Here is a 13,035-nt window from a genome sequence, read left to right as displayed (position 1 = left end):
TTTTATTATATCAACCTATACATGGCACACAGCTTATACTTGTCACAGCTAAGTGAACATGGCATTTGCTGTTCCCGGTCTCTCTGGTGCAAGATATGTCGTAGCAGAGCGCCCTGTTCCACACCCTGTTATATGCAATTAATTCTAAAATTTTATCAGTGAAATTTAATTAAAATTCTAATTAAAATTTGGCTTTGATTAAATATTTACCCTGTGTACAACAATTGACTGAGCAGCATAACTCCGTACATGAAGAAATGTGATGTTCTGATGCCGCTCTCTGGTGTCTCCCGCAGGTCGAGTGGACAGCCTGGTGATTGACAGTGATGTGACCAACTACACCTTGTCCAGTCTGTTTCCTGCTACGGAATATGAGATCAGTCTCAACGCTGTCAGAGGGAGTCAGGAGAGCAAAGTGGTCAGCACCTCCGTCTTTACAGGTGGGAGCTAATAATGAAACATTATTAGAACTTCATGATGGATGGTTTCATGGGAGAGGAGGGTTTTTTGCTTTTTTTCTTTCAGTCTAAACCAATCAGTTGCAGCCTCCCACCATCATTTTCAGGGACAATTTTTTGATCTTTGTGTTTTATTGAGGATTGAAGAAGTTTGAAAGTTGATATTGCAGCAACTTATCGTTTCCGTGGCCATTTTTCATGAGCTGTTTTCTCATGTGAAGTCTGGATAGTGTCCAGATTTGCCCTTTCACACATTCTGCAAACAGCAGGAGATTTGTATGGCTCACCTTTTTTCTCACCAGCTTTTTTTGTTCTAGCCAAGGCGTGGCGCTTGAGTCGAGTTTGCAGGACAAGACGCAGCAAGCATAGTGTGGAAATCATCCAAAATGATGGATGAGGCTACAGAGTCATCTGTAATGATTCTGGTTTTGACGCCAGTTGCATGACTCCCTCTCACCTGAATTCTCTGGACAGTTGCCTGCTCTATTCAAACATGGGCTCTGGATGTTACACTGACTTTGTACTGTTGAGGGGCAGATGTTTGCCATGTAGAATTAATGAAGAATTCATCCCCCTCCACTCGGGGATTAAATATCTCTGTTGCTTTGATGGATTTGCATCAATTAGATTTCTGAGAGGCCAAGTTTGAGCACGAGTCATCTCTTCACCGTGATTTGTTGCTCAGGTTGTTCTGTCTCATGTCGTGTTATGTGCCTCATATGTCAGTAGGTGGCAGTAATTAATTGCACATATTGCTAGTTAGTAAATTGCAAGTCATCGCGTGCAGAACCATTTTGGCTCCTGAAAGAAGTTATGTGGAAGCGTCTGCGTTTGATCACAGTACATTTTTGTTCTGTCCATCGTGTTCAGTGGCAAAGTGCTTATGCTAATCTATTTGTGCCGAATTTCTGCTGTAGAGCTGACAAATGTTTGTAAAGACCAAACAGTGATGGTGAGTGAGATCAGCAATGCAGAGCGGGACAGTGAGCACACGCCACGGTTGCACAATGTTTCTGTCTAAGCTAAGTGGGATTTGTCCTGGTGGGCCGGCGGATGGTCCGCAGGAGAAATTAGCACACCCAGGAGCAAAAGTAATCAAACCCCCACCCCCAACACCACCTTTCTGTTTTGCTTCAATCCCTGTCTACTACACTTTCAGGCCTATTGTTCTTCCCACAACAATAACAACTCCGTCGGGAGATTTGTGCTAAAAAGAGCAACAGTCTCACGCGCGCGCGCATGCGCACACACACACACACACACACACACACACACACACACACACACACACACACACACACACACACACACACACACACACACAGACCGACATCAGACAGAATCTAAGGGTACAGCTGGCATTGCAGGAGGTGCAATCTTTGCTGCAGCAATAGATGAAACTGTCCAGTCCATGACCCAGTAATTGGTAACCTACTCCCAGCTCCATCTCACTCTCCTCCATCTCCCTCTGCTTTCCTCCCTTTGCTTATCTCCGTATCCCTTTTTTCTCACATATTGTTATGACTCTCCATATCTCTCCCACTCTTTCTCTCCCTTCTCTTCCCTATCCTCCATCTTTCTGTCCACTGTCTATTTCCTCTCCATTTTTGCTATAATCTTCTGTTCCCTGCGTCTCGCTCCCCCTGTCTCCCCCAATGCATCATTATAAGTGGAAAGTCTCCAGCTCTCTTGCTTTCAGATGCTTAACTTAGCACTGAATCTTAAGTTGAGCAAAACATAGAACATCACCTACACACACACATGCATGTTAATACGAGACACTGTTCTTTCTCTGTAAGAGAAAAGATTAACACTCCCTCCCAGAGCTGTGCGTAATCCTCGGTGTGTGTGTGTGTGTGTGTGTGTGTGTGTGTGTGTGTGTGTGTGTGTGTGTGTGAGTGTGCGTGCGCGAGCGTGCCTGCGTGTGTGTGTGCGCGAGCGTGCCTGCGTGTGTGTGTGTGTATGAGGGGGAACTGAGGAGAGCACAGAGCAGGGGAGATGAGAGCAGGAGGTGTGTTTGCATGCCAATGAGACCTGATTCACCAGGAGCCGGCAGGTTCAAGAATCCAGTGAGAAAGAAGAAGCTCAGAGAGTGTCTTCTCCTCCCTTTCGCTGCCGTCTCTGTCTCGCTCTCTCTTTATTATCAGCTCCCTTTTCTAACAGTCCCAGTGTACTCACAATGAGCAGAGCCGTCGGGACTGTAATAGCCTGAAAAGAACATAACTCCAGAGTCAAGCTTGTTAGGAACAGTAAATAACATTTTGCTCACGTCACACAATGCCCAACAAGGGATTGGAGGAATAATCCAGCATGCCTGGTTAAGTATGTAATGACTCGAGTTGCTACTTACTTCACTTCTTATTTAAGCAATTACTGTTAAAGGAGATGAAAAAATCATGATGCCATATTTTTTTATTTTGCCAACACAGCAGGTAGATCAGCACTTCGATGAATATGGGAGGGCTGACACTAAATGGACCGAGTGATGGCCTGTTTAATGGCTAATGACGCTGCTCATTAGCAAAAAGTCAGGACCCTCTGTTAAGTATAAAACTTTCCAAAAATGAAAGTTGGAAAAAGACTGTTTAGATCCATGCATGTCCCATTGTTGTACACAGACATGTGGAAAGAAGATAGATGGTTTACTTTGTTAATATATACCTTAAAAATCCCAATTAACAGTTGGTTAGTTAAGACCTTCTTTACTCATGTCATGAAGCAGCGTGGGATCATGGGAGTTGTTGTCTTCACCTCCATTATCAGAAATGAATGATGGTGATTCATTATGAGTGACCAATACAAACAGTGGGAGGCAACAAAATATCTAACAAAGATCTAGTTATTTTAGACATTTTAATGAAGAATTGTTATATACAATATATTTTAAAAAAATTATAAAACCTCTGTCAGTAAACAACGCCGTTATTGTGTAAATTAAATGAAACATGTGCCTAAGGAACATGTGGTCAGGGAGAGGCTCTAGGAGAAGATGCAAAATAGAGACTGACATTAAGAGGTTAATGTGAGACTGAGAAGAAACCAGCTTGGCTTGTTCAGACCTCATTTAAAGGAAGTGGACTCTTATTTTTTAGTCACACTTCACAAAAAAGCCAAAGAAAGGGACAACTATGACTTCTAATTATACAATGGCTAACAAGTGGTTCCTGAGTACCTGTGGACAAAGGATAATAATAATGTTAACGCCATGTGCCTGCTCAGAGAAAAAAATCGTCTTAACCCTGCACTTAAAAGCATAATTAATGCCCATTGATATATGTGTAGTTAATTCTTTCTCCCTATGAGTCTGCATAATGAACATTTATTGAATCAGGTTCAGCTGCTGAAAGTACCTGCTGGTTATGAATAATTATTGGTCATGTCTCACTTTTTAAATCTATGTATTGGCGTATCTACCCCCACCGAGCGTTTATTCAGAATCTAAATCCAGCGTTAAAATCTGTTCCTGCAGCTTTGCAGCAGCACCTCTCACGTTCATCAGACACAGTTATTCGTATGGCCGTGGTCCGCCTCTCATGACCTCTGGTATTATATCACAAACTCATCCAGTGTAGCTCTGGGGTTAATATGGAGGACACACGTACACACTGAAAACCGGATGTTTTGTACAGAGAGGCAGTGCAGCTTCTGCAATAATGAGAGCAGATGCAGTGATCGACCGGCGAGTGAAACAGCCCTGTGTGTCTGACTAACTGCACCGTCTACTGGTCTACATGATGACAGCAGACATAACACAAAACAGTCTGACCTCCTAGTGAACCAACACTGCTGCCTCTGAAGGACCGTACTCCACAACACACACAGTCAGCGTGGAGCAGTTTTTCCTGTCGTCTTATTCAGACGTATTAACTGTCCCATCACTGCAACATCTCCCTGTAATTGTCCCCAATAAAATCAAGGGCAGATTTAAAGCTGTCAGCAGGCGTATAAACCCTATCAACATTTTATTTCATGAGTTAATCAAACTACAACACCAGAATGGCTCTCAGTAGAGCGCACACCTCCACCAAGGCCCAGCAGTCCCCTCGAATTCAATCAAGCTGCTCCAAGTCGTGCACACTCATAGACACCAGTTTATTGAGATCGATGAATTATCCTCTGGGAAATCTGTGAAAATTTAAAAAAGAAGCCATGTTTCGGCAGCGTTGGTAAACTAACAAGAGACGGCTACACTTTGAAAAGATGCAATCGAACGTGCACTGCCGACATTTCCGTGACTTCTGGCTATCATCTCTAAATCAGCGGTTAATGTTTCCCTGATAAGATAAAAAGTGTAAACAGCTTGCCAACCCGGCCTTTAATGAAAGTGATAATTAAAAAATTTGTATCTGTCCCTTTGTCTGGATCTGCAGCAAGATTTATAATTCAGTGGGTTACAAGTAAATTACTGCTAAACAAACCAACCAACGAGCAAACAAGGGTGAAAACAGAACCTCCTTGGATTTTTCAAAACCTTTTAAACGTATTGTGAACCAGTACAGAGGGAAATCTATTCTGCATCTCTGGGATTTCTATAAAGTTAGTGAGGATTGCATCTCTTTGGGGTCGGTACAGAGAGACGAGTCTGTCGGTCAGTAAACTATTAGCTGCATTTGTAATGATAATCCAGCCCGCTGTGTTGTAGATAGTTAACAGCGGAGTGCAGACAAACAACCTGTAGGCAACTTGAGGAAGGTAGCCATCCTCCTTATTAGCAAAATTACCAAAATAAATCTCCCTTGTTAATCCCTCCATCCCCTCATATAGCAGAACAGTGCACTGAACCTGGCGGAGATATGGTTGAATGTTGTGTTTAATTTGCAACCAGGCTAAAAAAAACAACAACAACTAAGTAAGGCGTTCTTTATGTGTGTGCATTGATCTCCTCGTCTTGTCGCAGCTCCTACGCACAACAAACAATGCTGTGGTTGTGAAACGACAGCTGAGCGGTAGCCACGTATATCTCAGCTAATCATCTGTGTTTGCTATTTTTCCATAGATAAATAAGGCTCAAGCTGAGGGAGCAAAAAATAACAAGTGACAGTGGAGCCCAGAGTAGACGAGCAAACTCCCTGACGCTTCAGGCATCACTGCATTGCCTGAGTGATTGACATCTCTAAAAAAAAAACTTCCACAGGAAACAAAGGAAAGACAGAAGAGGCGATATTAACTAATATTCAGTGAGTGTATTTACAGGTTTTAATTGTGACAAATGAGGTGCTGGATGCAGGATCAGGATTCTGTTCCAGCTATATTATGGAGGATTACGCTATAGGTCTATATGATAATCCTGATTTTTAAGTATCCATACTGAAGCAGAGCCCAGGTCAGAAATTAACAGAGCTTGGAGGTAATCTAGCCTTTTCTTGTGATGAAAATGTGTTTATTTCACATATACAGTAATAGTTTAGTAGCTGCTCCTAAAAATCAGTTCAAGCTACAAACAAATTGAGAACACAAGGAAAAGCAGAGGGAAGCACTTCACACAGAGGTGTTGTTTCTTTCAGGCCCACAGGATTGCTTTTTGTAGAGAATGAACCGAATCAGACGGCAGCAGGAGCTTCTCAGGGAGGTGGAGAAAAGAGAACAGGAGCAGAACAACAGCAACAAGGTCAGGAAGACGATGAATCAGGGAATGTAGGCAGTTCGGATCTGGGAAACGATTGAGGAAAAGAGCGAATGATGATATCCCTCAATGCTGGACAGAAAAGCAAGCAAAGTAGAAGAAGGAGCTGATATCCATGACTCATATAGCATTTTAAAGCAACAAGGGGAATGCTGCCAAACCAAAGAGGGTTAGGAAACATCAGCATGTTTCAGAGGATGGGATCAGGGTGGAGGAGGTTGCCTCTCGGATAACAAGAGGTGCACAACAACAGTTGTCAATAAGCAGACTCCTCAGGGCTTTACACAAAACAATTTTTAAATGAGCTTCTTGTTTTGTTTTGCATGTGATGGTGCCTCAGTCGTTCTCAGTATCTGGTCAGTTTTTAAATCACAGTCGTCAACCGCTCTCCCAGCGTCTTCATCTGCCGTTTGTATAAACAAGCGCTCGGAGCTGCGCGTGGGAGGTGCCGAGGTCTTGAGGAGGCTGCAGGTCGCAATCAATTTCTGTCTTTGATAAACCGTGCAGCCTCCATCATGCGGAAAAAGACGAAGAGAGTCGTCTGCCTGTTGAAAGACTCTTTAAAAGCAGTTTCTAATTACAGGACAAAGTTTGAGTGCAAGATGGGCAGCTTCCAGCAAAGGAACCGTGCCCTGTGTAAGTGCTGTATCCGTGGAACAAGCTGGACAAAGCTCCACAGAAAGGGTCATGTTTTCTTGTAAATGCCATCAGCTCTGTTGTCCGACCTTTGTGCTCAACATGGGACTCAAGTTTGATGCCTTGCAAGAACAGTCAGATCTCTCCATCTCCCTGCGAGATAGAAGCATAACACTTCACAGGGCAGATGTCTCACTCGGTCGGTTATTTTTTGTACCTGAGGCAGAGCATGCAAGTGGAGTTTAAAACAAAGTGCACAAGAAGAAACAAAAGTGAAACATGACCAATTAACCAGGGGTTGTTTTTCTTTCATACCATGCAACGAATGAGGTGTCTACCAGGGACAGTGTTGCCAACTCTCGGGAGACAAATGAGAAACCTAAGACCAAAACAAGCCCAGTATTAAAATACTAACATATAAATGTTAAAATACTGCGATGTGGCAACTGTGACCAGGGAGGCTGCACGACCCCAGAGACAAAACTTCCTTGCCAGTATCACAACCCGGCAGCCTTCCGCTCGGCCTTTGGACTGTGTGGTGAGATGTACTGAAGCAGAAGGGCCGGCGCTCTGCACTTTCCTTCCAGCGCGAGAGTCGAGATGCACTGAGAAGTCATGAGGGGATACACAGACACGATGCTGAGAAGAGTACAGGAGCTAAACCCTCTGCTACAAGCGATCGACACACTTGCAGTTTTCCCCGCAAAACGGCAACATGCTCCAGCCAAATTAATATTACAAGTGGAATGGGGGGTCGCTCTGGGACTGCAAAGCTTATCGGCTTAGATTTTCATTTATTATGTTGGTTCTCCTCCTCCCGAGAAATGTTTTTTTGCCCCCGAGACGCGTGAAGTCTTCAGAAAAACCACATGTTCAGTAAAGACCTCGAGGCACGAGCAGGAGAAAACAAACACTATCAGCCAATATGGAGTCTTTTATAAGCAGCTGTTAAATGAGAGTCATGATACTGAAGATGAGTCAGAATCTTGTGTTCTGCTCATATTTAAAAGACAGTAAATATGAATGTGAACCAGTCAGTTCTACTCAGGGTGATATAATCAGTTTGTAGCTAACAGTAGCTCAGCAGGTAGAAAGATTAGGTTGTAGTCTGATATATTGAAGTATTATACAATACTTAATGATTATCACTACAGAACTCAAGTATTAATTCTTCTCTTGTCTTTAGGTTTTACAGCCTTTAGATCAGGGTTGAAGAATCAGAGCAGTATTTAGTACTTAATTGTGTTATTGCGGAATTATGCAAAAACTACAGATTACTTCGAAACTTAATGCAAGAATGCAGGATGGGTCAGGGAAGAACCCATGAAATTATTTTGTGGATCCAGATGAAGGGGGTAGATCTAAGTTTTTTTTTTTTTTCTTTAACATTGCAAGTGTTTTTCAACATTTTCGTTGATTTCTCAGAGATTACATGTGAATCCTGATGAGAAAATTAAGACATATTTAGAGGTTGGTATCAATGGGCGTGTACATTTATAGTGAAGATCCAAATGAAAACCTGGATTTAGTGGATTTCAAATATGTTCAGGGGTTGTATTTTTCCAGCTGTTTTATGGTAACAAATAGGACTTTATACAATGTTTACTACAGATAAATAATTAACATAATCAGACTTCTTCCTTTTTTTCCATTTACATTTCGTCTATAAGAACTAGACAATCCCGTGTGGGATGTTCGGTTGTTCACTCTACTGAGCATATGTCTAATTGACACTTCATTTTAGGAGTTGCTCTGTAATCACTGCTGTATTGTGCTACTGTTTTGTAGGAACAGCAGGTTTATACTGGAGGAGGCTGCGAGCTGCACACAATCTTTATCTCAATGCTCATGCTTTTCTGTATTCAGTGGTAGATGTTTGCAGAGTAGCACATGTACAGGCTGTGCTTTTTGTGCGGAGGTTCCCACCATCATGTAGCTGCATCACATCCTTTTTTCTGGTCCCAACCCAAACATGGCGGTGAGCAGGGGAGCCTGACTTCCAGATACTGATCCGAGTGTGAGCGTGACGTAGTTGGCTGAAGCCGGTGCTTCGCCAGTGCAATCAGGAGATGGAGAGTAATGATTGGATTATCACAGGCTCTGATGATAGAGGATGACCTGTTTATTTTTCTTTTTTTCTTTGGCCATCCCCACTCTATCTTCATTGCCAATCTAATTGACTTGGCAAGCCTCCATTAAATTCACTTAAACCTTTTTTGCAATTAAAGTAATGATTTTAATTAGGTTTGTTCATCTTTTTCAGTGACAGGAAAGACTAACTCATTTCGATGTGCTAATGAGCCCAATTTTTTTTCAAAATTCTGACGAGGGCAGGGCGATATTAATTAGCTCATCCGGGCAGAGCTTTGGAGCACATGCTCGTGTGCACGCAGTGTTGTGTGTTCTCCTGCCACTTTGTAGCTGTGCCAAAATAACAGGCCTGTGAAGAAATGGAGGTTGAAACACTGAGGTTAAAGGTATAATTAAATTCAAACTCAATTTTGACATGTCCAGCAGTCTGAGAGTGAAATTAGGGACGAGCCAGGGAACCGTCAGGCTCAGGAGAATCTGTGAGAGTTTCTTCTGCCTGTTCTGCTGCATCATTTTACTTTGATGTGTTAGAACCCAGGAAACTGATCAAAATGGCAACAGTCATTTTTTTTATTGTAACTCAGATGCAGGTGGAACAATTGTTTTCTATTCAGAATTGTTTCGGTGTAATTAACATATAATTATAGTGCAGTCTTTGAGATGGTGACTTGAGATAATGTATTTTGTGATTTGGCACTATACAAATGAAACTGATGTATATATAATTAAATCCAACATTTTCAAGTTAACCTTCTATTTTCTTGTTCCACAGTTTTTAACAAGACAATTTGCTGCTTTTTCCAATTTTACATAATTGTAAATTGAATGTTTTTAGCGCTGCTCAGTTAACAGACATTTGGAATTTTTTCAGTGTTTTCTCTAATTTGATACATAAAACAATTTATCAACTGCAGCGAGTGGATCTTTGTGTAAAGTGAAATCTTTATGTAACTGAAAATCTTTCTTAAAGAAGCCAGTCAATATAGTTTTTTTCATCTATTTTATGGCTCTACTGCAACATTTGGGCCAGTCCTGTAAATGTGAAAGAATATCTGTCGCTGACTAAGTGATGAAACTACTAGAGCCTGACTGATATATCAGTATCAGCCAATATGAGCCTTTCACACACATATTCTTAACTGTGTTTATCTTTACTGATGTGCGACAATATGAAAACTTTTATTCAACAGAATGAACGATGCAGAAAAGAAGTGTTTCTATAATGTCATTACGGTGACTTTCACAGTTAAAGTTAGTGTCTTTGTTGCTAGATTTACTGACTTTTCAGACCTTTAGCAACTTTAGCAACAAAAAAAAAGTTGGGTAACTATTTGGGCTCAGCTACTTTTCCATAGAAGAGTCCCAGTATTCCCCTGTGAGCACATTGTTTGGGCTTTTTCTCACCAGGTCCACCTGTACATTATCCAACCCTATATCACACACTGACCAAGTCTCATTTGAAAACCATGGGCTTATATATTTGTGTTTGACTGTCATCCTAGCCATGGACATGCCAGCTGAGTTGACAGCCCTCAACATCACTCCACAAGGAGCCCTGCTGCGGTGGAATCCTCCTCTGTCCAGTGTTGACAACTACGTGCTGACTCTCACACACAACCAAGGTAAGTTTTCAAAACATTACAATATAAGAAGTAAAAAATAAATACTTTTAATAATTTGTTTATTAGACACTAAAAAAAATGTTTTCAGAAATAGGACGAGAACTAAATTAGCATTTACTGTTAAGGGATATAAGCTTTCCTCTGAAGGTGCAAATAAGGAAAAACTAAGGTGTTCTCCTCACACTGGCTACCAGGACACTCACATTGTTTACACATCAGGTTTTTTGTACTGATGCCAGTGTTTTATGTTGCCGTTGCATGACGCACTTGGCTATGAAAGGTGCTGTAAAATTTACATAACAACTTATTTCTGAGACAAAACGCTACATTCACTGAGTGCAAATCACAGCACCGACTGCAGTAACATCAGCCTGCAGAGTCGGAGCGTAATGAGCGATATTTGTTGTAGGTCATTCAGGTGCAGCGTGCTGAGATGTGACAGGTACCATCAAGGTTTCCCCATCAAGAAGTGAGATCAACGCAATAGGTCCTCTGAGGCAATATGGGCCTATTTGTCTTGTTTTCATTTCATTACGCTCGGTGAAAGTACTAAGCCCCGGCATGAATATCCCAGTTAGTACGCATGCAGCATACGATTCTGATGCTGCCCGTGTCCTCACTGTCTGACAGCCATACCCAGATAGGTACAAAAGATAGCCACGCTGCTCAGCCCCTCAGAGCCAGCTTTATAATTTGCTCTGTGAACTGTGGATGACTTCCAAGTTGCACAAGGTGAAATGCGAAAGTGTAAAAACTGACTGAAGAAATCGGCCACTGTTGGCAGTCATTATAAAGATACTCTTTTTTTTAAACTCACCAGTCAAGATTTTAGCGATCTCCACCTTTATTTATTGTCCAGACCGCAAACGGAAGTGGGCCACTTCATGCAATGATTCTTGTGACCCGAAAAACATGTATGTGAGCCCGAAGTGGAAAAATAGAAAAAGAAAATAGAAAATGTGGCAAACATGTGATTCTCTAGGAAAGGTGTAATCTGGATCTGAACCTGAAGTGGCCCATGTGGTAAATAGTGAATATGGTTGAAATAGTGCAAAACATAATTGGGCCACCTTTGGTTGGCATGTGGAGTTGCTCTGGCTTACTTGTGGCCCAGTTCTGGCTAACAGGAGCGGACCGCCTAAGTGCCATGACAGGATGACGGTGTGGGCCAAATCTGGGACAAAACAATTCTGCTGTGTGGATGTGTGACTTAATTAGCTGGTAGAAAATGTTCTGGGAAGCATATTCCTCTCCGGCACGTGACCCCCACTAACTAAGCCAAGCCTGGAGTTATCTGTAGAATCTGTATTGCTCAACTGTCAGAATCAATGTGTAAATGACACCCGGACTGACTGGATCGCAGCCAGATCACATCAGCTACAGAGACAGTATCTATATGCTGGACGCATATTAGAAAAACCAGCACAGCCAGGGTTTAGAGAACTGCATTGCAAGTTGTGGGCAAATTCCCTTGAGCTTAAATGTATTAAACCAAGGTCAATATAGCTCATATTTTGCTTCGTGTTGTCCTGCATTTTTATTGGCAACCGAGAACACCCTTTTAAAAAAATATGATTCCGTCGTATCCTCAACTAGTATCAGTTTCTCAGCCTCCTCATATAATCAGAGATAAAAAAACAACACTCTGACCGGACATGGATCTGTCCGCGAACCGTTGACACTAGAGCAGTTACGTTAAATGTTTGTTTCCTAAGGCTGAAAATGCAGATTGGTTATTGAACGGTGCTTTATCTGAGTTCACCCTGTTTAAATTGGTCTGACAGATCATCTCAGCAATGACGATACCTGCAAATGGAAGTTAGAATATGAAGTTATAAAAGATCACCACTGAGGAAAGTTTTCTGACGATTGTGTTGAAGGTTTATTTCATCGTACGCTCATATTTTAGTGCATTTATAGTCATTTAGGAGAAGTCCACAAAAGCTTTTTTCACTGAAAGCGGTACAGAAATCCTTTGAATTAAAAAAAAGACCTCAACAGTTTTGTCTTTGAGATTCAAATCAGCCATTGTTCATGCTGGGGAGCATTCTTCAAAGAGATTTAATGTAATCTTTTGGGTGGAAACTGAAAACAGAAGGTGTGTGGGATGGTGTAAATGTAGTCAATGTATAAACCCTGTGTGTGTGTGTTTTACTTCTGTTATCCAGTGACGGCTGATACTCTGCTTGTGGAAGGCAACAAGCAGGAGCACCAGCTGACCAACCTTAAGCCCAGCACCACCTACTCCGTGGCCCTCTACGCCACCAAAGGGCCCCTCACCAGCGGCACGGTCATCACCAACCTCCAGACACGTACGTGTTCATTTTATTCAGCTGTTCATGGTTACGGTGGGGGACACGGCGACTCAGCGGGTCGCCTCACAGCAGGACCCCGCTCCAGGCCTGTCTGGAGCCGTTCAGTGTGGGATTCAAACGCTCTCACCTTGTGTGCGTAGGTTTCATTCACACCAAAACGAAATGCACGTTAATTAGGAGTTATCCTGTCTTTGTCCTTGACCAAGGGCAATGGCTACACACTGTTTCTAAAGTAGTAGTCAGATCCACTGGTTGCATTCCTCTTAGGGGATTAGTAAAGTGGAGGAGCT

General features: G+C 42.2%; 1 protein-coding gene across 3 annotated transcripts in view; it reads left to right on the top strand.

Annotated features, from left to right (window-relative positions):
• tnr (tenascin R (restrictin, janusin)) overlaps nucleotides 1–13,035 on the top strand; it is a 110,971-nt gene that overhangs the window by 73,802 nt on the left and 24,134 nt on the right. For all 3 annotated transcript variants that reach the window (XM_034613116.1, XM_034613117.1, XM_034613115.1), the window contains 3 exons: nucleotides 297–440; nucleotides 10,311–10,430; nucleotides 12,599–12,742. In XM_034613116.1, coding sequence (XP_034469007.1) covers nucleotides 297–440; nucleotides 10,311–10,430; nucleotides 12,599–12,742 — 408 coding nt within the window. The remainder of the gene's footprint in view (nucleotides 1–296; nucleotides 441–10,310; nucleotides 10,431–12,598; nucleotides 12,743–13,035) is intronic.

This window comes from Hippoglossus hippoglossus, chromosome 17 (genome assembly GCF_009819705.1).
Source record: "Hippoglossus hippoglossus isolate fHipHip1 chromosome 17, fHipHip1.pri, whole genome shotgun sequence".
NCBI lineage: Eukaryota > Metazoa > Chordata > Actinopteri > Pleuronectiformes > Pleuronectidae > Hippoglossus > Hippoglossus hippoglossus.
This window is presented reverse-complemented; position numbering and strand designations above follow the sequence as displayed.